Consider the following 27,776-nt stretch of genomic DNA (forward strand, 5'->3'; position numbering starts at 1 on the left):
AGTGCTAGACAAGAATGTCGAAAATTAAATTGGCAGAACGAATAGCTAATACTGAAGCACTGAACCGAATTTGGGCAAAAAAGAAATTTATGGTACAACTTGACTAAAAGAAGGGATCCTTTGATAGGACACGTCCTGAGGCATCAAGAAATCGTCAATTTGGTAATGTAAGAATGTGTGTGCGAGTGAGAGGGAGACAAAGGATTGGATGCAGTAAGCAGATTGAAATGGATATAGGGTGCAGTAGCTGTGCAGAGATGACGAAACTTTCACAGGGTAGGCTAGCGTGGATAACTTCATCAACTGAGCCTTCTGATTAACGTCCTCAACAACAACATCCAGACGTACCCGAAATTTGAATTTCACTCACAAAAGGTTAAGAGTTCACTGAAGCACTATCGGATTCCCCTTAAACACTATTCTTGAATGAGTTTGGCAAATGGTTGCGAACCGAGTGGCCTGATTAGTTATTGGACAGCATACAGGGGTTGGACAAAAATATGGAAACACGAGAGAAATGCATGCTTGATCATAAATACAGATGATAGCCAAACCTGTTGCACTGTTGCATCTGATCACGATTGGCACCTGTGCAGCGTCCTCAATACATTGCAAGCGTCAGTTGTGGTCAGAGCAGTGATATAAGAGGGTTGGAACTTTAATGGTGGCAAATATTTATTTACAGCTCTTACAAAGTAGATACGTGTTTCAAAGTTTTACTGACCTTCAAAGTAGTCACCAGTATTCTGCATAACCCGTTGCCAGCAATGAGGAAGTCGTAGGATAGTCTTAGCAGTGCCAGTTGTGTTGACAGTTCGAGCGGCGCGGTCTATTGCCCGACGAATTTGTAGCAGTTCTGAAGCGAATACCGTGAAGTATTTCCTTCAGTTTAGAAATCGAGTTGAACTCACGAGGGCTTAAGTCAGGGGAGTGCAGTAGGTGGTATAGCGCTTAGCAGCCCCATCAGTCAAACAAATTAGTAACAGCTTGCACTGTACGTGCTTGAGCATCGTCCTGTAAAATGATTGTCAGGTCCTACAGAAAGAGTCATCTCTTCTGTCTCTATGCTGTTCATTTTTGGAACACAACCTACGACCAGCTTAGAGACAGAAGTGATGACACTTTCTGCAGGACCTGAACATCACTTTGCAGGGCAATGCTCAAGCACGTACAGTGCAAGCTGTTACTGATTTGTTTGACTGATGGGGCTGCAAAGTGCTATACCACCTATTGCACTCCCCTGACTTAAGCCCTCGTGAGTTCAACTCTATTTCGAAACTGAAGGAAACACTTGACGGCATTCGCTTCAGAACTGCTACAAATTCGTCGAGCAATAGACCGCGCCGCTCGAACAGTCAATACAAGTATCCTACGACTTCCACATCACTGGCAACGGCTTATGCACAATACTGGTGACTACTTTGAAGGTCAGTAAAACTTTGAAACACGTATCTATTTTGTACGAGCTGTAAATAAATAGTTGCTACTATTAAAGTTCCAACCCTCGTATGTAGTTGTGAGTGCGTTAGCTAAGTCACTTTGAACGCGGGCAGGTTGTTGTTGCTAGTATGGTGGCTGCTTCGTAACAAAGATAGCCAAAGTGTTTGGTGTTTCAAGAGGCACCATATCGAAGATTTCTATTGCATATAGGGAAATAAAAAAAGTCATTTACTGATTCACTACGCAGACGAAATTTTGTGTTGATTGACCGTGACAGGCGGTCACTGAAGAGGATTGTGAAGTGAAACAGACAACAGCTGCAGAAGGCACTGCAGAACTAACGAGCCCTCTCACCACCAAAACAACGCATAGGGAGGTGCATAAGCTGGGAATATCAGTGTGAGCTGGAATTCCAAAATCACTCACCAGTGACGCAAACGGCCGTAACTGGAAAACGTTGTACCGAAGCCATATAACCTGGACTGTAGACCAATGGAAGAAAGTCACTGGTCAGTTGAGTATTGCTGCACACTGTTACCAACTCCTGACCGAGTTTACGTCCCAAGAGGGAAACGTGGCGGGGCTTCGGTGATGATTTGGGCAGTCATAGGTTCCACGGGTTCTCTGCAAGGTCGATTTCCTACCAAGGATTGGCTGATCAGGTCCATCCCATGGTACAACGATTGTTCGCCAATGGTGATGCTGTGTTCCGAGACGACAAGACCCTTGTTTACCCAGCTTACTCAGCTCGCAGCGTCCAAGACTTGTTTTGTGGGCTCAAGACTGAATTGTTCCATCTCCCCTGGCCACCACAGTGATCAGATTTCAATTTTATTGAGCCAACTGTTTCCCTGCACCGTATTAGGTATGGTGATGTGTTGTGTTTTTGGTGTCTCCATGCTTTTGTTCACCCCTCCTATTTCCACTGTAGCGGTTGCGTGAGCTGGAGGTTTTGCGATCGCTGCCTGAGAGACCAGCGTGTCTGTAAAATGTATTTAAGCTGGAGAAAATGTTATAGAAAAGCACGAAACGTTTCTGGAGACAATAATTTTAAGTCAGAGACCGACCTACGAAATTTGAAAGCGTTTCAAAAACGGACGAACGCCGACCGCCAGTTATCAGGGAACCTAAATAACTTCGTCAAGGCAATCCAAACTTTCTTTTAAAGATTGCCACTCACGATGGAAGTTTGGCATATGGGTAAGACCCTGAAATGAAGTGGCAATCGTATCAATGTAAAAGCCCTCCTTCACCTTGACCAAAGAAAGCTCGACAAGTCAAGACTATGGTGGTGGTGCTAATTTCCTATGGGACCAAACTGCTGAGGTCATCGGTCCCCAGGCTTACACACTGCTTTAATCTAACTTAAACTAACTTACGCTAAGGGCAACACACACACCCATGGCCGAGGGAGGACTCGAACCTCCGACCGGAGGAGCCGCGCCAACCGTGTCAAGTCGCCCTAGACTGCGCGGCTACCACGCACGGTGAAGAGTATATTTAAGGTATTGTTGGCCTGTCTGTTTTTTTAATTTTTGCATTGAGATATTGTCCTTAGAAGAGTTCAACCTTCCTCGTAAAATGGTCATTAAAATTTCGAAGGCGTTTAATAGATGATGTGGGGAGAAAACTTCCACAAAAGTGGAATACGGACGATGAGGTACTGTACCATGACGATACACAACGGCATGTGGCCTACATTATTAAGGAATTTTTTACTAACACTAATGGACAGTTGCTCTCCACCCACCGTATATACCAGACTTCTCTTTGTGTGACTTCTTCCTCTTCCTCAAGATGGAAATCAAGTTAAAGATACGAAGATTTGATAGAGTCGGGGAGACTCAAATGGAATCGCAAAGGCACAGAACACCCTAACAAGTACAAATTGACAAGATTCATTTCAGAAGTGGTAGAAATTGTGGGAACGGTCTATTCACTTTTAAGATGACTACTCAGAAGGTGAGAGGTAGTGGTGGAGCATAAGATCTAGATAACACGGAATAATTTTAATGTATTTCGGAAACCTTTGGATATCACTTCATAATGGCAGGCAGCAATTTCTTTTAATACTCAGAGCGGAAAGTACTCGATTGAAAGTTCCTGATGAGTGTGGAAGGGGACCCAAGCTACCCCGAGTCACAGGAGTCACAGATGAGGAAATTAAAGGGAAGCACCTAGTGAGCACTTTCGAGTAGAAGATTGAAGTTCCAGCTTCCAGGGACGATATGCTCGTAGACGGTGGATATTTTCAATGACATCTGAAAATTCACAACTCAACGTATGCAGAGTTTTACAGATATCAGAGAAACTGGACCATACCAAAGTATACTGTAATATTTCAGGGCCCCATTCTCTGGACAAAAGGGTTCCAGTTAAGTGCACATCCGGTTAGTCTAAGAGCATCCTCTCCAATCATATGATGATTTTCACACCTGAAGGTGAAAGATAGGACAGGAGAAGCAGAGAATCAAAGGGATCTTCTCCTCAGTTAGAAACTCAGTACAGGCTCCAGCTGGGAGTGTTCTTCCAAATCTTGATTCCCGACAGCCACAATGCCTCGGTTCGCTTACTTACTGAAAACGGATGATACTTCAGTGACACTGTGCATCGTTATGAGGGGCAACAACCAGCGGACCAACAGTTTTGGAAACCAGGAGAGTCTGCAGCATAGAGGATTGCAAAACCTCCGACAGGAGGAGATATGGAGAAACATCAGCAACATGTGAATAGAACCCTGGAGTTCGTTTTCGAAAAGGCGGCAGAAAAGATTGGCGAGGAGGGAGGTAGAAAGGTCGTAATTTACGAAGACCGAGTCCTTTTAAGAATGTATAGACGTCGGAGATCGAGAGGAAAAGGATCGCGATGTTCTTCTACCCGTACGCGGCACGATAGGTTGGTGGTGCCAAATGCCTACGATGGCGAGCATGAGGCAGGGTTGTTTAACACCTCTAGCTTGAGGTCACGCACCTCTTAGTAGCGCAAGTTACGGTGGTAGGTGAGAGAGCTCTTCACATGAAAGATTACCTAGTTTTCAACAATATATTCAAATTTTGTACTTCTTATTGCCGGAAATAATGAAAGAGCATCAGATTTGAGTAGGAAACGGATCATTCGGGTCATAACTGGGCACCTGCCAAAGACGTCTTGCTGTGGGCGCAGAGATTTCAGCTAATGGAAAATCTCATCATGGAGTGTCATGCTATGAATGCTGAATGTGAGGTCTGCGCCAGCACAAGGCTGATAAGAGCCGTCCACACCAGCGAACCTACAATTTCACGTTGCGCTGGAGTACTTTGCGACGTTTTAGTTGTATTTCAGTGTGATGTGGCCACGTTAAGTTTATGTATATTTATGCTTTGATGCTGCATTAGGTTCTGTGTAAAACTGGTGACATTAGAGCGAATGTCTGGAGCTCCCATGCACAACGATGTCGTAAGCTTATTGTTGCAGTTTACGAGTATGTGTCAGGAGTCCCACACAAGTGAGTATTTACAATCGGAGACACAGATGCCATTTTCTTTTAAAATAGTGCATGAGAAATAGATTCAGGCATGGTAAAGTTCATTTGTATGTTCGAGATTAAGAATAGCTTAAGTGCACGATTGCCAAGAGTTGGATGAACAATTTTTTTTTCATGGCTCACACAGCTCATATTATAACACCTAAATAAATCACAGAAAATGCGAGAGGCCTCCAAAGATGGTTAATGTATACCCTGTATATCATGATAGCACGTGGTGCAATGCAATGGTAAGCACTGATTTTTTTATTGTTATTACGTGAACCGAATGAGGGACGACATTTTTGTGTATCATTTATGATCTTGTGTTGGTAACCATTCCACCCTATCCGACCTGCGTCCCGGCTTAAAGTACCCTGATATTGTGTGTCTAAATTACGAGGATTAGACAGTAAAAAAAATCACAAACGACAGAATACGGAATACTTTTTGACACTTCGCGCCTAAACGTATCTAGGTGTCGCATGGAAGATAGCCGATACACAGCATTCCGCAGCCATGATTAACCAGATTAGAAGAACGCGATTTTTGTGAGCCGAGGGACTGTCTACAGAGTACGCCCATAGAGATTTCGTCCCGTATAGAGTTAGAGTGTATTTCATGGAAATTTTTGTTGAGTAGGGACAAGAATTCAGCAAAGTGAAATTAAATTACAAACAAGGAGCGTCTCGACCGCCATTGTTATCCAGCGGTGGCTCACTGTTTCCCCGTCTAAGGGAATTTTACTACCCTCAGGGCACATCGGTCTTGTGGGTTGCGGCAATTTAAGGAACTAAATAAACTTGTTATACCCCGAGAGGTCATTCGCTAGATGCGACAACTGCCACAAGAATTCTACGCTGCAGGTTTTTAACGCTTTGTCGAGCGTTGGGTAAGTGATTAAGTTCACGAGGGGATCATGTTGAAAAGGAAAATAAATTTTAGGCTTCTGTAAGCGGCTCTCATGTCTGCATTCCAGTTTGCGCCTTATTTATTGACTCACCCTCGTGTTTTCTTGTCTATGTAATGTACTATATGGGTAGCATCAACGTTATTTCAAGTTTTCTTCTATGCATACGATTACATACTCTACCGATATGAATGGTTGTAAAAGAGTGAATCGATGTGGTTTAGTTTCTAATCCTTGGGAAACTTGAGCGAGAAACTTCAAGACTTTGCTGTTAAGCTGCAGACTTCTTGTCGACTCAGGAGCACAGAGAAAAGACACTTGGACGCATCCATACACTTTTGTTAAGAAACTCGATGTGTAAGCTGCTAAGGCGCTCACTGTAGGCTGAGAGGCTGCCGGTACGACTCTTGTTATGACATGAGGTCCGCCATGGGAAACAATTGCATCTTATACACACCACACTGACTGCTGATGACAGGATGGGAAACCCATCCGCAGGCAAATGATAATCTAGGGAATTTTCGAAGCGGAATCGAATATGTAGGCCCCCTATCACCCAAACTGGCCAGTGGCGATTTCCAGTGTCAATAATTCATCAGGGAAGTATTGCAAATTCAGCCTACAAATGGAAAGATGGTACGACAGGAAATTCAACACCCTGAAGGAAGAAAATAAGGGAAGGAGATAAAAGCTCCTGAGAATGAGTACTTGGGGGAGTCATATTGAGTCTGATCGTGGGGCTGATTCATATTATCTTTCTGCTTTCGGATTGTGTTACCTCATGTCATTTTATGATTCTGCATTCTGCGTGCAAGTCCTCATTCTGACTTTGCGTTCTGGAGGAATGTTTTCTACTTGGTTTTCAGAACTTGAGTCTAATTCCTGTATTTATATCTATGTCTACTGTAATTTTGTAAGATCCTCAGTTTCTTTTTCGGATGATTTCCTTTTCAGTCGAATGTTCTGGGACATGGGCATTCGACTGTGTTTTTGATAAATGAGCTCAGTCTCAAAATATAACTCTGTAGTTAATTGCTACAGCTATAAGAAGCTGTATGAGCGTGAGAAGACCCCAAACGGCTGCTGCTGCTCATAGAACAGAAAAGTGCTGACATTCGGTGCTGGGTGGACTACTTGGACGAGCATGAAAGAGGAAGCAGTGGCAAAATGCAGGTTAAGCTGCTATGAACGACACCTGTAAAACTGTGCTGTTCAAATGGCTTTAAGCACTATGGGACTTAACATCTGAGGTCATCAGTCCCCTAGACTTAGAACTACTTAAACCTAACTAACCTAAGCACACACATTCATGCCCGAGGCAGGATTCGAACCTGCGACCGTAGCAGCAGCGCGGTTCCGGACTGAGGCGCCTAGAACCGCTCGGTCACAGAGGCCGGCTGACACATAGTTCAGGAGATATGACGTCATAAAAATCCAGATACAAGAAAAAGTGCCGCATCATGCATGAAGTCGTAATACATTTATTCTTTAGTAGAAATCAGGTAGGACTTAACTTGCGTGCTAAGACAATGACCATTTGCAAGGGTAATGGCTGATTGCTAGCTGCCCCCTGCCTACCCACCACTGAGACACATGGCTCCAAATTAAGTGAGAATAGTTTTTTTTTTTTTTTTAAAAGTGGCCACGCAATCCTTGGCAGTAATGCAACCTTGCAGAGTAACCATGGGGCCCAGAGCTGGCCAGATCATCACGAACCCTGGCCATGTTTCCTTCTTGGGACGTAAACTCGGCCAGAAGTTGGAAACAGTGTGAAACGAGACTCGTCCGACCGAATGAATTTCTTCTGTTGCTCCACATTCCACATTTCATGACTTCGGTACCACTTTTCCTGTTATGGGTGTTTGCAACACTGGTGAGTGGTTTTGCAATTCCAGCTCGTCCTGCAGTTCCTTGCCTATTTAGCTCCCTTCGTGCTGTTTTGATGACGACAGGTTTCGCGAGTGCGAGTTCTGCAGTTACTTTTACAGCTGTCGTCCCATTATTGTTAGTCACAATCTTCTTCAATGACTACCACTTACGATCACTCAACATACGCTTTCGTCCGCGTTACGACTTAGCGGATGATGTGTTTTTTTCACTTTCCCGGTATGCGGTATAGCTCTTCAGTGGGGTGCCTCTTGAAACATCAAACATTTAGGCTTTCTTGGTTACAGAAGCATCCACCATACGAGCGCCAACAGACCGCCCACGTTCGAATTCTCTTTGCTCCCGCATAATGCACTCACAACTATAGTACAGAATACTGTTCTGTCCACGACTGATGCAACAGCAACTGCAACCTATTGTAGACATCACAGACGTACCGTTCGCGGTCAGTTACAGCAGGCATGGCTAGCACCTGCATTTGTGTTCAAGGATCCATTTCTCGCTATGTTTCCATATTTTTGTCCGATCCTGCAAATGTAGATATAAATCCTTGCCCCCACGTTTATGGTTCCACGGTATAGAAGTGTTTGGTGCTGAGAAAGCCGCAAAGTTATATTCAGTGTTTTTCCCGTAAGTTATGCGTGGTTATGCTCTTCAGGGAGATGAAGTTGCACGAACAGAGTTCCATTTGATTTCGAAAAATCTTTTAATTCACCTAAACCTAACAACCAATCGCTGGTATCTGTTCGATTGTGCATATTCTACTATCTCTCTCAGATGTCGAGGTATTCCCCCCCCCCCCCCCCCCATCACAAATTGACCTTCACTTGATTGTCCTGCATAAATTGGAACTTCCTTACCATCTAAAGGGCAATGACGCTGCTTAAAAACACACTTTCCCGAGACTTTGTTTATTGAAGTAAATGTGACCCATTCACCACAACATCAGTGGTTCTGCTTACTTCTTCGCTAGAGACTCAGCACATAACTCCAACGCTATCATTTCGCGTGTGCTGCCTTAGTGGACAAATACTATTTTCTTGCTAACACGAAAATGAACGAACGTTCATTGAATGATGAGACTTTGGTTTTTCATTTGGGTCACATAATGGAACCTCAACATAAACACCGCCCAGCAACTTGTTTGTTCATGTCGTTTCATCACGTACACAATCTGACAAACAGTATCCCGATACACCTATGTTATGCAGAATTTGCCACTAGATGTCTTTAGATGCGAATCCGCCAGGTATAAAAGTAGGCGAGGACTATTGTGTTTTCAGTAGCGGAGCAGTAACAGGAGAACACGTCGGTAAGCAGAGCTAGGTGTCACCTGAGTAACAAATTCATCAGGGATATTCCAGCTCTTCTCAGGCTATCCAAGTCGACGGTTGGCAATGGTGACTGTCAAATAGAAACGCTAACGATTTTTTTGATACATCAGTTTCTGATTGGTTTGATACGGCCTCTCCTGTGTCCATCTCTTCATCTCTCAGAGTAGCTCTTGCAGTCTACGTCCTCAATTATTATCTATTAGTACATTAAAAAAGTGTCTGTATTTGAAAGTGTCTGTGAAGTTCGAAGAAATGTTTGTTTGGACAAGCACTGTCAAATACAGGCGCTGGCATTTCATGCCAAACCCAAGGCAGCCTGACAAGGAAACAAGTAAGTCTCACCATGAGCGGGAGTCGCATCAATGAGCACTGTAGAAAGCAGACGCTGGGACATATGGGAGTTTGCATTTGTCTGTGAAGCATGCTGGGGGTAGCCAAACGATTAAGGAGAGCGCTCGCTTAAAGCAGGAAATCCGGGTTCGAGTATGGTCCAACACAAATTTTCATTTGTTTCCAGCCAATTGTACACTTGTGGTGATCTCGTATTCGCAATCTGCGAATACATTTCCTGAAATAAAGTTACGCAGGGCTACATCTGATCCACTGAGAGCTATCTTTATCGAATCCCTTAAAGTGAAAGTTTCCTGTTTATTGTGGTGGAATTTAGTTACATTACTTGATGGAGAAATACACCCATGGTAGAGGCAGGCTACCATTCAGAATCGGTAAGAGCTTGAAATAAACGAGGGTTGTCCAGAAGTATGTTCCGATAGGTCGCGAAATGGAAACCACTGGGAAAATCCGGTAAAGCTTTGCACAGATGTGTTGGCCAGTGTCTCTAGTATGCCTGTCGATGGTGTCGCGTCGCTCTTTTCAGTTTTGAGTGAACAGCGAGCACGTAAAGATTAGTAGGGACTAGCATCTCCTGTCAAGTATGACGGTCTGGTTAGAGATTTCGCCTGTGTCATGCAGCCCACATAACACAACTGTCGAGCAGCTCATTCTTCATGCCAGTTCTCGGCCGCACACTGCAGGGGCAGTGAAGAAGCTACTGCAGCGTTAAGAGAAGTGTTTGATCACCCACAATACAGTCTGTAATTGGCTCCCCCTGAGTCTCATCTCTGCTCACAAGAACCGCTGGCTATGAAGACACAATTTTTCCACAGACAACGAGCTGCAGATAACTGGCCGAAAGCAGAGGCGGCTGCTTTCTATGACGAGGATATTGGAAAGTTGATTCAACACTACGACAAAACTCGAAGTTGGAGCGGCGAATAAGTAGAGAAGTAGGTAGAAGGTGTGCCTACCTGTAGAAAATGAAACGTTTCTGGTTTTCACTGTGGTTTCCATTTCGCGACCGATCGGAACTTACTTTCTGGACAACCCTCATATATAAAGGCCCTGAACCCTCAAATCTTTATTAAGCTTACGTGTTTAAAAATTTCATCGTCAGACTGAATCTGTAGAATAACGTGGATAAGAAAACTAACTATGACAAACACATACATAATAACTTAAGTACTTAAATTTAAATTAAACTCACGAAAGTGAGCACGTAGACTGAAAACAACATAGATCTCATCTCAGGTAGGCATAATTTGACAGTGCCGTTGTCTGTTCGAAGATGACCAGTGCCAAACTGATTGTGGCGATTAAGCTATCAAAGAAGTAAACGAAGACCAGTAGGTGACGCTAGAATTACCCGTAGAAAGGAAGTTAAAGAGTAACTTTACAAACAAATATGGACTGCTAAAACTACATGTCAGAACCTCATAGACAACTTGACAAAGACACATTTATGCTACTTTTATGCAGTATAAACTCATATACTGACAGCATGAAATGTGCGTCGTTAGATAGCATCGTCAACAATGTTGCAGAGGTAGTCATTTGTCTATAATCAGAACAGAAGACATACTTTCAGCCACTGTTTCAGCATTACGATTGCCTAGACATCAGTTTTTGTCAACCAATGATCCTAACTTTACGTCCTCAAGCACAGTATGCTAAGATGTCCTCATGCATCTACTTCAGACTGAGCTGTTATACATTCTGATATACCTTTACGTTTTTTAATGTAAAATGAAGAACAAATTGTAATATTAGCTTGTATTTTATTTCAAATTGTTGCCACTCATCTAGGCTTACCGAAATGGTTAAATTTTATGTCACGCACTACTTTTTCGACTATTGTAAAATGATTACTGTTGGTCATACTCATGTAACATTTCATTTTGTGATGGTTATAAAGTATGGATGAACTGTCTCATCTCCCCTGGCCAACACTGACACCAGGTGTCAATTTTATTGAGCCTTTGTGGTCTTCTTTGCAGAGAAGAATAATCGCTATCCACCCTCGTCATCGTTACCTGAATTGCTACTATTTTTAAGGAAGAATGGTATGACACTCCCTTGAAAACCAAACAGGACGCATTTTTATATATTCCGAGAGAACTGAAGGCTGTTTTGAATGCCAAAGGGTCTGTTTTCAATGCCAACGGGTGTCCTACACAGTATTAGGTGTGGTATTGTTTTTGATGTTCCCATACTTTTGTTCAATCTCTGCATGCTCCGAAAACCACCTTATGATGTGTGGTGGAAGGTACTTCTGGTATCACTATCTTGTTTTACCTTCCTTGTTCCATTTGCGAACTGCGCGCGGGGACAATAATTGTCGGCGAATCTCCGTATTAGACCTAATTTCTCAGATTTTTTAGTTGTGATCATCAAGCAAGACGTATGTGAGATGGATAAACCTACCAAGTATCCCAGACTGATGAGCAATACTCGAGAACTTGTCGAACAACTGGTTGTATAATGTACTTCATTTGTGACTGAATTACATTTCCTTAAGATTATGCTAGTATTATCTGCTTTCCCTATAGTTCGTTTTACATGGTCATACCACTTACGGGCGCTCCGGATGATTACTCCTAGGTATTTTAGGGTAGTTACTGTTTCCAGTGATTTGTCGCTTATTGTGGTACTAGAGGGAGCTGTGGAGGGTAAAAACTGTAGGGGAAGACAGAGCTTGGAACACATCCAACAAATAATTGACAACATAGAGGTGCAAGTGCTGCTCTGAGATGAAGAGACTAACGCAGGAGGAGAATTCGTGGTGGGCCGCACCAAACCAGTCAGAAGACAGACGAAAATAAAAAAGAAAAATCAGTAGCTTTCAACCTTTCTAAGAAAAATATTCTTGAGTGCAATCAACTCCCCTACCATAATCAGCATTAACATCTATTTAACTTTAGAATGAAAAAAATTTTTTGAATACTTTTGTTTTCAAAACTTCGAAAAATAGATGACAGTTTATGTAGGTGTTTTATTGAACCACGAACTAAGAAGCCAATGAGATAATTAGTACAAGTTATTTCTAACAATCTTTTTTTGTAGAATGATGAAGCAATTCTCAGTGCACTGCGAGAGTTACCTAAACCTCCTTCTCAGAAAAGAAAGGTATATACTCGTATCAACATGGATGGAAAAAACTTGTTACAAAACATGCTTCTTTTCCACCATTGCTCTCCCTAGTGGCGCTAGCTTCACCCATGACCTTGCATCCCATTTAAAATCAACCAAATGAAAATGTGTGAACTATACTTGGGCCTACTGTTTGTAAATCGCTTGATTCTTGGGCTCGTTACTTTTGAATTGGCCGAACGGTAAGATTTCAGGCTGCCAGTGCTTGGTGTCTGACCACTGCCACTAATAATGACAATAATAATAATAATAATAATAATAATAATAATAATAACCCCCGTGGAGGCCCGGGAAAAGAATAGGCCTCCGGTATGTTCTGCCAGTCGTAAAAGGCGACGAAAAGAACAAACCACTAATAGGGCTAACCCCCCTTTTAGTGTGATTACTTGGTTCAGGACAGAACTAAAGAAGCCTCGGAAAAGCGCCGTCATGGTCGGGGACGACGCTTGAACCCTATCCCCGCCCACAATGGCAATGACACTGCTAGCCAACTGGAAAATGATTTAAATCCAAATAGAGGTGTTTTGCAGGATATGCTTCCTGCAACCACCCTAGAAGGAAAACAAAGACAGAGGATGAGATGGTCAGATGAAGTTAATCGACACCTCATGTTCTGTTATTACCAAGCAACAAACCTAGGAACCAACACAACTGGACACAGATCACAAGTATACACAACATTTATTACCAGATACCCGGAATTAAAATTTTTAACAGAACAACGACTAGCTGATCAGATCCGTGTAATAATAAAAAATAACAGGATACCCCAGTCAGAATTAGAAAACATCAAACAACAAGTACAACAAATACTGAAACAAAATAATGTGCAATCAGAAGAAGAAGAAAATACAGTAATGGACTCAAACATCCCAGAGCAAACAAACAAAGAACAACACGCATCAATTAAACAATCAGAGGAAAACGAAATCTTAAGACAGCCACCAGAACAAGCACAAATAGAACACGAAGAGACACACGTGTTAGATATAGAAGAGAAATTTCAGCTGACATATATAGAATACAAAGACACAAATACAGACATTAGAGCATTCTTGCGTAGACCACCAAATAACCCACAAGTCGAAACAACAATAAAAACTATCAACACAATCATACACAACAAAATAAATGAAAACACAACTATGGAAGAGTTACAACTACTGGTTTATATAGGAGCACTCACTACACTAAATATACACACTAGGCAGAGACCAGAACAAACCAACACACAGAAGAAACCCACAAAACCAGCATGGCAACACAGGCTACAGATCAGAATAGAAAAACTGAGAAAAGACATCGGACAGCTAACACAATTTATAAGAAATGAAATATCAGACAAAAACCGAAAAAGGTTAGGTAAAATCTCACAACAAGAATCAATAGAGCAATTAGATGAAAAAAAGCAGAAATTGCAAGCATTGGCCAAACGACTTAGAAGATACAAAAAAAGTGAAAATAGAAGGAAACAAAACCAAACATTCAACACAAACCAAAAGAAATTTTACCAAACAATGGATAGCACACACATTAAAATAGACAATCCACCAAACATAACAGACATGGAACACTTCTGGAGCAACATATGGTCAAACCCGGTACAACATAACAGGCATGCACGGTGGATACAAGCAGAAACAGACACATACAAGATGATACCACAAATGCCTGAAGTGATAATTTTGCAACATGAAGTCACCCAAGCAATTAATTCTACACACAATTGGAAAGCCCCTGGAAATGATAAAATAGCAAATTACTGGCTAAAGAAATTCACCTCAACACATTCACATCTAACTAAATTATTTAACAGTTACATTGCAGACCCATACACATTCCCTGATACACTTGCACATGGAATAACCTATCTGAAACCTAAAGATCAAGCAGACACAGCAAACCCAGCTAAATATCGCCCCATAACATGCCTACCAACAATATACAAAATATTAACTTCAGTCATCACATAGAAATTAATGACACATACAACACAGAACAAAATTATAAATGAAGAACAAAAAGGCTGCTGCAAAGGAGCACGAGGATGTAAAGAGCAACTGATAATAGATACAGAGGTGACATATCAAGCTAAAACTAAACAAAGGTCCCTACACTACGCATACATTGATTACCAAAAAGCCTTTGATAGTGTACCCCACTCATGGTTACTACAGATATTGGAAATATACAAAGTAGATCCTAAATTGATACAGTTTCTAAACATAGTAATGAAAAACTGGAAAACCACACTTAATATCCAAACAAATTCAGATAACATCACATCACAGCCAATACAGATTAAGCGTGGAATATACCAAGGAGACTCATTAAGTCCTTTCTGGTTCTGTCTTGCCCTGAACCCACTATCCAACATGCTAAATAATACAAATTATGGATACAATATTACTGGAACATACCCACACAAAATCACACATTTGCTATACATGGATGATCTAAAACTACTGGCAGCAACAAATCAACAACTCAACCAATTACTAAAGATAACAGAAGTATTCAGCAATGGTATAAATATGGCTTTTGGAACAGACAAATGTAAGAAAAATAGCATAGTCAAGGGAAAACACACTAAACAAGAAGATTACATATTGGATAACCACAGCGACTGCATAGAAGCAATGGAAAAAACAGATGCCTATAAATATCTAGGATACAGACAAAAAATAGGAATAGATAATACAAATATTAAAGAAGAACTAAAAGAAAAATATAGACAAAGACTAACAAAAGTACTGAAAACAGAATTGACAGCAAGAAACAAGACAAAAGCTATAAATACTTATGCTATACCAGTACTGACCTACTCATTTGGAGTAGTGAAATGGAGTGACACAGACCTAGAAGAACTCAATACACTTACACGATCACAATGCCACAAATATAGGATACATCACATACATTCAGCAACAGAAAGATTCACATTAAGCAGAAAGGAAGGTGGAAGGGGATTTATAGATATAAAAAACCTACAGTATGGACAGGTAGACAATTTAAGAAAATTCTTTCTAGAACGAGCAGAAACTAGCAAAATACACAAAGCAATCACTCATATAAATACATCAGCTACACCATTGCAATTTCATAACCACTTCTACAACCCTTTAGATCACATAACATCAACAGATACAAAGAAAGTAAATTGGAAAAAGAAAACACTACATGGCAAGCACCCGTATCATCTAACACAGCCACACATAGATAAAGACGCATCCAACACATGGCTAAGAAAAGGCAATATATACAGTGAGACGGAAGGATTCATGATTGCAATACAGGATCATACAATAAACACCAGATATTACAGCAAGCATATTATTAAAGATCCCAATACCACAACAGATAAATGCAGACTTTGCAAACAACAAATAGAAACAGTAGACCACATCACGAGCGGATGCACAATACTAGCAAATACAGAATACCCCAGAAGACATGACAATGTAGCAAAAATAATACATCAACAACTTGCCATAAAACATAAACTAATAAAACAACACGTTCCCACATACAAGTACACACCGCAAAATGTACTGGAGAATGATGAATACAAATTATACTGGAACAGAACGATTATAACAGATAGAACAACACCACATAACAAACCTGACATCATACTCACCAATAAAAAGAGGAAATTAACACAACTAATTGAAATATCCATAACCAACACAACAAATATACAGAAGAAAACAGGAGAAAAAATTGAAAAATACATCCAACTGGCTGAGGAAGTCAAGGACATGTGGCATCAGGATAAAGTCGACATTATACCAATTATACTATCAACTACAGGAGTCATACCTCACAATATCCACCAGTACATCAATGCAATACAGCTACATCCAAACATATATATACAACTACAAAAATCTGTAATTATAGATACATGTTCAATGACCCGAAAGTTCCTAAATGCAATATAACATATACCGTACAGTTAAAAGGAAGTGACGCTTGATCAAGGTCCGTGTCACTGTCCATTTTTGACCAGACATAACGTCTGAGAATAGAAAGAAATAATAATAATAGTGGGTAGAACGCACAGCAGTGTAGTAGCCATTCCGTAGTAACTGTTTTGCTGACAATTTATTCGTTCACTGTTCCCAGAATGAAAGTTTCACTCTGCTGCGGAGTGTGCGCTGATATGAAACTTACTGGCAGATTAAAACTGTGTGTGCCGGACCGAGACTCGAACTCGGGACTTTTGCCTTTCGCAGGCAAGTGCTCTACTATCTGAGCTACCCAAGCACGACTCAGGACCCGTCCTCACAGCTTCAATTCCGCCAGTACTTCGTCTCCTACCTACCAATCTTCACAGAAACTCTCCTGCGAAGGTAGAAGACGAGGTACTGGCGCAATTTAAGTTGTGAGGACGGGTTGCGAGTCGTGCGTGTGTACCTCAGATGGTCGAGTACTTGCCCGCGAAAGACAAAGGCGCCGAGTTCGAGTCTCGGTCCGGCGCACAGTTTTAATCTGCCAGGGAGTTTCGTTTATTGTTGCGAAGTGAATAATAAAATAATTTATAGTCTCTTGTGGAACTACCTATAACTCTGGGAAACGATTTTCATGAGATATTATATCACATGTGATGTACTTGTCTCAATGTAACACTCATAATCGCGTAGTACACAGTATATGTGTAGCGGGTGGCCTATATGAGGAAGATCTTCTTCATGCGCTACTTTCACAAGCTGTTATCCCCAAAACATTGTGTCATACGTTAATGCTAGTATATGAAAAGAAAATGTAATTATTGGTAATTTTTCTAACCAGTAATTACATCCTACGAAATAATGATTTTAGAAAAATAATTTACCTTCGTGATCAAAAGACAGTCGAAGCGTTTTATTTTAAACCCTCAGAACATGACATTTTATCCCCCTGAAAGGTAAAATGTAATTTTCTGAGGGGTTGGGAACAAATGCATTTTATCACTTATATACTTAACAGTAACAGTCCTTTGACACTTCTATGAGGTACTTCTGAAATAAATTTTTGTCTATTTTGTTCCGTTACGAGCAACCCATCGGATTCTATCTGCAGGGAAATCTTGAATCCAGTCACAAATGTGGTTCTGTACTCGGTAAGCCCATATTTTGTTACCTAAACGACAATGCGGAACTGTGATATGCCTTTCTGAAGTCAAGGAACGCGGTATCAACCTCGGAGCCTTTGTCTACGGCACTCTCGATCTCATGGACAAACAGAGCGAGCTGAATTTCGAAACATCTCTGTTTAGGAACCCGTGTTGGATTTTGTAGAGGCGATTTTCGTTCTCCATGCACATCACAGCACGTGAGCATAAGACATGTTCCATAATTCTGCAACAAAGTGACGTTAGCGGTATACCTCTATAATTATTTGTATCTGTTCTATGAGCTTTCTTGAAAACGGGACGACCGCTGCCTCAGGAATTAAAGTCTGCCCTTAGATGGTGACCCTGTCGAAAGATAGCTGCAAGTTCTAATCTGTACACAGTTACGTAAATAAATTCGTGTGGTACTGTGTATACTCCCGGTGTATTAAGGAAGAAGGAAGGAAGATTGGGATTTAATGTCCTGTCAGGATCGAGTTCACTACAAACGAAACACGAAAAAGCGTTGGGGAAGGATTGAGAGAGGAACCGACTATGTTCTCTTCAAGGAACTATCCCAGCAAATGGCTTAAGCGAGTTTGGGAAAAACAAAGATAACCGAAATCTGGATGACTGAATCGGGATTTAAATCTTAGGTCTGCCAAATGCGAATCTAGAATCTTACCTTTGCTCGTTCGGTGCCAGAGAGGAGATGAATTTTATGCTGTCAAGTTACCTGCAAACTATGTGTAAAGCTAGTTTCAAATTGCGTTATTTCAAACGAGATATGTGGGTGCACTTTAATCTATGAAAAATTATTGTGACTGCCGCTAAACGTTTGATGTGCATTCCTTCCATGCACTGATAATGAGGAGCGCACGGGCGGAAGAGCGACGGGCTAGGGAAAGCGTACTCACCGCTCATGAAGTTGTAGATGATGGGGTTGACGGCAGAGTTGGCGTAACACAGCCAGTGCGCCAACATGGAAATGATGCTAGTCGCGTCGTTCTGTGGAATATCCATCGTGTACCTGCAATCAGATATTATAGTTGGCACATAAATCGCACACACATGTATAATTTTTGTTGATACAGAAAAAGTGTCCAATGAAAAGTGATGTAAGGTATTTGAAATCCTGAGCGAAACGGGTATACAATCTAGAGAAATGTACACTATGTTATCAAAAGTATCCGGACACACCCAAAAAAATACGTTTTTCGTATTAGATGCATTGTGTTGTCACCTACTGCCAGGTATTCCACACCAGCGACCTCAGTAGTAATTGTACATCGTGAGAGAGCAGAATGGGGCGCTCCACGGAACTTCCGGAATTCGAACGTGGTCAGGTGATTGGATGTCACTTGTGTCATACGTCTGTACATGAAATTTCCACACTCCTAAACATGCCTACGTTCAATGTTTCCGATGTCGTAGTGAAGTGGAAACGTGAAGGGACACGTACAGCACAAGAGCGTACAGCCGGCAGTTGAAGAGGGTCGTAATGTGTAGTAGACCTCTGTTTCATATCTATCCAGACCATCGTACAGGTATTTCAAACTGCATCAGGATCCACTGCAAGTACTTTGACAGTTAGGCGGGAGGTGAGAAAACTTGGATTTCATGGTTGAGCGACTGCTCATAAGCCACACATCACGCCGGTAAATGCCAAACGATGACTCGCTTGGTATAAGGAGCGAAAACATTGGACAACTGAACAGTGGAAAAACGTTGTGTGGAGTGACGAATCACGGTACACACTGTAGCGATCCGATGACAGTGTGGGGAATGCCCGGTCAACATCATCTGCCAGCGAGTGTAGTGCCAACAGTAAAATTCGGAGGCGGTGGTGTTATGTGTGGTTGTGTTTTTCATGGACTGGACTTGCACCCCTTGTTGTTTTGCACAGCACTATCACAGATGTTTTAACCATCTTCTTGCTTCTCACTGTTGAAGAGCAGTTTAGGGATGGTGATTGCATCTTTCAACATAATCAAGCAGCTGTTCATAACTCATAAAGCACGGCCTGTGGCGGAGTGGTTACACGACAACAACATTCCTGTAATGGACCTGCCTGCACAGAGTCCTGACCTGAAATCCTATAGAACACCTTTGGGAAGGTTTGGATCGCTGACTTCGTGCCAGGCCTCACCGACTGACATCGATATCTCTCCTCAGTGCAGCACTCCGTGAAGAATGAGCTGCCATTCCCCAAGAAACCTTCCAGAAACTGATTGAACGTATGCTTGCGAGAGTGGAAACTGTCTTTAAGGCTATTGGTGAGCCATCACTACATTGAATTCCAGGGCGTCACGACTTGTAAGTCATTTTCAGCCAGGTGTCCGAATACTGTAGTACATAGTGTAGGTAATATACAAAATGTATGAGATGCAAGAGGGAACTATAGGGATCTAACAGTAAGAGAGAAATTCTCGTCTTAAAAATTATTCAGTCTGTTTGTCGAAGAAGCAATGAAGGAAAGAGAGAATATCAAGAGTGAGGTTAAAATTCAGGGTGAACAGATATCAATGATAAGATGACACTGCTATCCTCTATGAGTGTGAGGAAGAATCATAATACCTGGTGCATCGAATGAACAGTCTACTGAGCAAACGATGTGGATTAACAGTCAATCAAAGGTAGAAGAAAGAGCTGGAAGCAGAAGAAATGAGATTAATGAAGATTTCAAACTTCGCAGAGGAAGTGTAGAAATTCTGCTGCCTTCGAAGGAAAATTACGAAAGATGGACGAAGGGAAAAGCAGACAGAGACGGTTTTCCTCGCCAAAGATGTCTACTAGCAGCAGACTTAGTCCTTAATGCGTGAAAGAAATTTATGAGGATGTACGGGGGGCGTTCAATAACTAATGCAACACACTTTTGCTCTCGGGCAGTTTCGGTTAAAGAAATGCGGAATTTGTTACGCGACCTCGTGGAATATTCATGCATCAGCCCCTATTGTTTCATGAAGTTTCGATAGGTGGCAGCGCTATATGTAGCCTTCAAAATGGCGTCTGTAACGGAGATTTGAACCAATCACAGTGCCGTCATTTTCTTTTATCTGATAACCAGAGCACCGAAAATATTCATAGGTGCTTGCAGTATTTCTGTGAGACCTGGTAGAGAACTAAAGCTCGGTGAGTTGACCAAAGTGTCTGTCATGGTCGCACCAAGATCGCGCGAACGTGACCGATCTCCTGCGTGCCGGCCAGCTCTGACTCCTGCAGTGTTGGAATGTGCAGGCACTCTTATTCGAGGTGATCGACGGATCACAATCAAACACCTAGCTGCTCAACTGGACGTTTCTATTGGTACTGCTGACCCACTCGTCCACGACTTGGGGTACTCAAAGGTGTGTATCTGCTGCGTGCCTCGCTGCCTCACTGAAGACCATAAATAGCGACGAGGAATTTCTTGCACGTTACGAGGCTGATCGTGACAACTTTTTGTCTAGCCGTGAAACAAGGGTTCATCACTTCGTGCCGGAAACAAAACGGCAATCCGTGGAGTGGCTCCACACCGTCTCTCCACTGAAGAAAAGGTACAATTCCGTACCCTCAGCCGGTAATGTCATGGCGACGGCCTTCTGGGACTTGAATCAGTTATTCTGTTTGATGTCCTCCTTCTTGGTGGAATGACCAACTCTGAAGTGTACTGTGCTACCCTCAGGAAATAAAGAAACGACTTCAGCGTGTTCGTGACCACAAATATGCAAACGGACTTCTCCTTCTCCACGACATCGGAAGGCCTCAGACGAGTCTGAGCACCCGAGAGGATTTCGAAAACTTCATTTCTCATCCTACAGCCCGAACCTTGCATCTTCCGACTTGCATCTCTTTGGCTCAATGAAGGATGTACTCCCCGGGAACCAGTACGTGGTTGATGGGGAGGTTGCTGATACAGTAAGACATTAGCTCCGACGTCGACCAGCAGAATGGTACCATGCAGGCATACAGGCCCTCCCAGTGAACGGAGATTGTGTTGCAAGTAGGGTTTTGTATCCTAAAGAGTGAGAAATTATATAATATATTGGAACCTTGAATAAAACCAACCAGCTTTCAGAAAAAAAAGTGTTGCATTACTTATCGACTGCCCCTCGTACGTTTGGAGTGCAAGGAAGTATAGAAGTGAATCATGGACTGTTGAAAAATTGGGAAAGAAGGATCGATAAGGAAGGGTTATGTGGAAAATACTGATTATGGGAAGTGACAGGGTGACAGGCTGCGGTATCGACGCGGTGTGCGATTTGTGCTTTTGCCAGTGGGGGCGATGTCTTAGGGGGTTAGTATAATTACATATGTTACTAGCTTGGACCGTGGCGTTACCCATGGTTAAACATTTACTTATAAATAGATATTAATGCCGAAGCTCACTATTCACGCGTATGCATTATCAGAAAAGCCATCCCTTGTTATATCTTTAAAAGTACATTATAGGTAAAGCTTATTTACAAAATCATCTACATACAGGTACACGACGGGAATTCAAAAAGTAAAGGCACATTTGTGAAAAGCTGTACTTATTCTGATGATAGAAAATTGAAACATGCGTTATTTTTCTGCGTAACCTCCCTGGACTTCAATGCAGTTTTCACGAGGTTTTACGAGTTTTTATTTATTTCATGAGAAGATACGTTTTTCGGTTGCATCTGTAACCAATTTTGCACCGCAGCAATGACGTCTTCATCACTTTCAAATCTTCTTCCCTGTAGTGCATCCGTTAAGGGTCCAAACATGTGAAGATCACTTGGAGCCAGGTCTGTACTGTATGGTGGATGTTCCAGCACCTCGAATCTCAACTCCTTTATTGCGTCGGCTGTCCGTTTGGCAGAATGTGGGCGAGCGGTATCTTGCTGCAGGATGACACTTCTTCACAGTTTCCCACGACGTTTGGATCTGATTCCAGGTTTTAGTTTTTCGTACGCAACACATCACATCCGCCATGCAATACAGACCTGGCTCTAAAGCCTCGTTTACGCTGGGGCGACGTCTTGCAACTTTGTGGCATGCTACGGAAATGTGGCGTGCGTCGTCTTGCAGCATGCTACAACAGGCAACATCTTGCGGCGTATGTTGCATGCGGCAGGTTAATTTATACCAAAGCAACAGAATTTGTGCCACACGTGTGTCGGCTTGCAGTATAAAGGATGATAAAGTATCGCAGCGGCGGCCTACTTGGTACTTGCACATGCAGCTAACAACGGAAATAAAAACCAAAGGAAAAGGAAACGATGGTGGAAGAGAGGAGTATTTGAAGAAGGTCCACGAAATAGTATCCTAGGCACCAGAAGCAGACGATGGTGCGTTATTTAGTAATGTGTGCTTTCGTCCCAGGCGCGTTAGTCTGCGCCATACCGTTGCCAAAAGGTGGTCTAACGGTAAATGTTCGCACAGGTACCGGGCCGGTCACCACCCTGCGTCAGGGCCCGGGGTGAGAATTTCAGCCCCCAGCTCACCCAACTCCGCGGTACGACTGCTGCGGTATGACTGCCACACTACTTCCCTCGCAAGCTCGCAAGTAAAGGGATGACGCACCTTAGACGAAAGCAACAATGTCAACATGAGAATGATGATTTAGTTCTAAATGTTTTGAAATGCTTACATATTAATGGTATTAATAGTAAGACTGTATTAAAATTGCAGCATCCAAGAAGAAATCGTGGGAAGACTTTGGAAACAGGTTGGAGACTATGGGTCAAGCTGCTGGAAAACCATTCTGGAGTGTAATTAGCAGTCTTCGAAAGGTAGGTAAGAAGGAAATGACAAGTATTTTGGACAGGTCAGGAAAACTGCTGGTGAACCCTGTGGATGCCTTGGGCAGATGGAGGGAATATTTTGAAGAGTTGCTCAATGTAGATGAATATGCGATCAGTAATGTTTCAGATTTCGAGGTAGAATGGGATGGGAATGATGATGGAAATAGGATCACATTTGAGGAAGTGGAAAAAATGGTCAATAGATTGCAGTGCAATAAAGCGGCTGGGGTGGATGAAATTAAGTCGGAACTCATCAAATACAGTGGAATGTCAGGTCTTAAATGGCTACATAGGATAATTGAAATGGCCTGGGAGTCGGGACAGGTTCCATCAGACTGGACAAAAGCAGTAATAACACCAATCTTTAAACATGGAAACAGAAAAGATTGTAACAACTACAGAGGTATCTCTTTAATCAGCGTTGTGGGTAAAATCTTCTCAGGTATTGTTGAAAGGAAAGTCCGAGTATTAGTTGAGGACCAATTGGATGAAAATCAGTGTGGGTTTAGGCTTCTTAGAGGTTGTCAGGACCAGATCTTTAGCTTACGGCAAATAATGGAGAAGTGTTATGAGTGGAACGGGAATTGTATCTATGTTTTATAGATCTAGAAAAGGCATATGACCGGGTTCCTAGGAGGAAATTATTGTCTGTTCTACAAGATTATGGAATAGGAGGCAAACTTTGCAAGCAATTAAAGGTCTTTACATGGATACTCAAGCAGCAGTTAGAGTTGACGGTAAATTGAGTTCATGGTTCAGAGTAGTTTCAGGGGTAAGACAAGGCTGCAACCTGTCTCCACTGTTGTTCATATTATTTATGGATCATATGTTGAAAACAATAGACTGGCTGGGTGAGATTAAGATATCTGAACACAAAATAAGCAGTCTTGCATATGCGGATGACTTAGTTGTGATGGCAGATTCGATTGAAAGTTTGCAAAGTAATATTTCAGAGCTAGATCAGAAATGTAAGGACTATGGTATGAAGATTAGCATCTCGAAAACGAAAGTAATGTCAGTGGGAAAGAAATATAAACGGATTGAGTGCCAAATAGGAGGAACAAAGTTAGAACAGGTGGACGGTTTCAAATACTTAGGATGCATATTCTCACAGGATGGCAACATAGTGAAAGAACTGGAAGCGAGGTGTAGCAAAGCTAATGCAGTGAGCGCTCAGCTACGATCTACTCTCTTCTGCAAGAAGGAAGTCAGTACCAAGACTAAGTTATCTGTGCACCGTTCAATCTTTCGACCAACTTTGTTGTATGGGAGCGAAAGCTGGGTGGATTCAGGTTACCTTATCAACAAGGTTGAGGTTACGGATATGAAGGTAGCTAGGATGATTGCAGGTACTAGTAGATGGGAACAAGGGCAGGAGGGTGTCCACAATGAGGAAATCAAAGAAAAACTGGGAATGAACTCTATAGATGTAGCAGTCAGGGCGAACAGGCTTAGATGGTGGGGTCATGTTACACGCATGGGAGAAGCAAGGTTACCCAAGAGACTCATGGATTCAGCAGTAGAGGGTAGGAGGAGTCGGGGCAGACCGAGGAGAAGGTACCTGGATTCGGTTAAGAATGATTTTGAAGTAATAGGTTTAACATCAGAAGAGGCACCAATGTTAGCACTGAATAGGGGATCACGGAGGAACTGTATGAGGGGGGCTATGCTCCAGACTGAACGCTGAAAGGCATAATCAGTCTTAAATGATGATGATGATGGTGATGATGATGATGATGTAGTAAAAATGTTCAGTGTTTTGCACCACAAATTTAAATTATATGTTAAGTTTTACTCCAGTGCGTGGGAAATAAACATCGCAGGTTGGGATGCATAAACTAAAACCAGAGGAGGGGTTGGTCTGATGCAGAGGGGGGGAAATCCCCCCCATCCCTCCCCCCTGCAAATCGCACACTGTATCGACGGCATCTTCGTCGAGTGCGCCCGGACCTCCGCGCACCGCTCACAGCTAAGTAGGAGACGGCACTTTTAAACGTCCCTTTAGCGCGCCACCGGGAAAGCTAGCTCTTCCAATGCTCGCTGTCTCCGATTGGGGGCGCCACGCTTACGCGCCACCAGAGGACTCTAAACTGACATGATCTCATTGCCCACAACTCTGACTGGATGCCAAGTCGTTTTAAGCAGCGGCACTCAGAGCTTCGCTCCAGATTCAGCGTTTCTACAGACATATCAACCTTAGTACGGAAGACTGCAGTGAGGACAATACATCCATGTAGATCGATACTACTGAACTTTACTATGTGTCAGTGTCTTATCAGATTGCATTTACATTTAAGAGTATTTGTTACCATCAAAAACATTACTCCTATATAACTCAGCACCAAAAGTTATGTGTATTTACATTATTAAGTGTACATATTGGTCACCTCAGCTACCGATATATCATAGGCCATGTGTTAACATATCAGGGGATAACTTACGTCGTACTACATGGAGCGGTAAGAAAAAAACCGGTAGGGAGAGGCTGCATACATACGACATAAGTTCAGATCGTTGGTTGCGAAAGTTACTCTTAGGGTACGTAATTGGCACAGGAGAGGAAATCATGATGAACAGTATAAATGTATCAAGAATGAAATTTTCACTCTGCAGCGGAGTGTGCGCTGATATGAAACTTGCTGGCAGATTAAAACTGTGTGCCGGACCGAGACTCGAACTCGGGGCTTTCTTCCAGAAGTGCTAGTTCTGCAAGGTTCGCAGGAGAATTTCACTGAAGTTTGGAAGAGGAGACGGGGTGCTGGCGGAAGTAAAGCTGTGAGGACGGGTCGTGAGTCGTGCTTGGGTAGCTCAGTTGGTAGAACACCTGCCCGTCAAATGTAAAGGTTCCGACTTCGAGTCTCGGTCCGGCGCAAAGTTATAATCTGCCAGAAAATTTAATCATAGATGCGTCAGAATACTGACGACTCTTCCCTTAAGATAATCCAGCTAAAGTAAATCAATCGGCCGGCCAAAGTGGCCGTGCGGTTCTAGGCGCTGCAGTCCGGAACTGCGAGACCCCTACGGTCGCAGGTTCGAATCCTGCCTCGGGCGTGGATGTGTGTGCTGTCCTTAGGTTAGTTCGGTTGAACTAGTTCTAAGTTCTAGGGGACTAATGACCTCAGAAGTTGAGTCCCATAGTGCTCAGAGCCATTTGAACCATTTTTGAAATCAATCGTTATAAACATTCCCGAAAAATTAGATGGTGTCTATAGCACATAAGGCAATATCAGAAATTTTTATGTGAGAAAAGCGTTAAATGAGACCCCTGTATCTTATTCTGAAAAAGGTACAGCAGATTTTGATGTCAAAGATAACAGAAATACCCGTGAAGTAGAGCTCCTTTTAGATTTTAATAGGAAGTCCTGATGATAAGCGCTGATACAGATTCCAGTTAGGATATAATGATTCTTTTCTTGAATGGGTTATTAGATGCTTATCCAAACATCGAAACAGATTTGAGGATGTTTATGACAGGTGAAAAATTAAACGTAGTGTTGGCAAAGTAAAGATGATAGAGAACTTCTTTTGGTTGGGTACTAGGGCTATTCGGAAAGTAAGTTCCGATTCATCGCGAAATGGAAACCATTTCGAAAATCAGAAATATTTTATTTGCAACAGTTAGCTACAACTTTCAGCCAGTGCTCTACAAAGTCACCACTCCGAATTAGATATTTGTCGTAGCGTTGTACCAACTTTCCAATACCCTCGTCATAGAAGGCAGCCGCCTGTGCTTCCCGTGAATTCTCTACGCTCATCTATAGCTCTTTGTCTATGTGAAAATGTTGTCTTCATAGCCAGTAGTTAATGTGAGCAGAGATGAAACACAGAGGGAGCCAATTACCGGCTGTAGTGCGGGTGATCAAACACTGCAGGAGCATTTTCATTGCTCCTGCAGATTGCGACCGAGGATTGTCACGAAGTAGGAACCGTATGACAGTTCCGTAATGTGGGCTGCATAACATCAGGCGACATCTCTCACCAGGACCTCTTACTTGGCGGGAGACACTATTTTCTACGCATCTTTGTGTCCACCATGCGCTCAGAACTGAAAAGAGCGAAGTGATGCAACCGACAGGCATACTACAGGCACTGTCGAACATACATGTGCAAAGCTTTATTAGATTTTCACAGTGATTTCCATTTATTGACCGAATATCCCTCGCATATTTGAAGCAGACCGTCAAATTCAGCTGTCTTGTCGACAGAATACGACACAGCTGCTAAATTTGGTTTCAATGACATTGCTACCGAGTTTGCTGCACTCAGAGCAAGGAAATGGAAAGTAAAATTATAATAAGAACACAATTCTTGGAAAGAACTCTGTTCTCAGTACTTATAGTCTTTTTTCATTTATTTCTTATTACTGATTCAT

General features: G+C 42.4%; 1 protein-coding gene across 1 annotated transcript in view; it reads right to left on the reverse strand.

Moving 5' to 3' along the window:
* LOC126092716 (orexin/Hypocretin receptor type 1-like) overlaps window positions 1–27,776 on the reverse strand; it is a 116,148-nt gene that overhangs the window by 27,942 nt on the left and 60,430 nt on the right. Inside the window, exon 7 of the mRNA XM_049908439.1 lies at window positions 18,572–18,684. Within this exon, the coding sequence (XP_049764396.1) occupies window positions 18,572–18,684 (113 nt within the window). The remainder of the gene's footprint in view (window positions 1–18,571; window positions 18,685–27,776) is intronic.

This window comes from Schistocerca cancellata, chromosome 7 (genome assembly GCF_023864275.1).
Source record: "Schistocerca cancellata isolate TAMUIC-IGC-003103 chromosome 7, iqSchCanc2.1, whole genome shotgun sequence".
Lineage (NCBI taxonomy): Eukaryota > Metazoa > Arthropoda > Insecta > Orthoptera > Acrididae > Schistocerca > Schistocerca cancellata.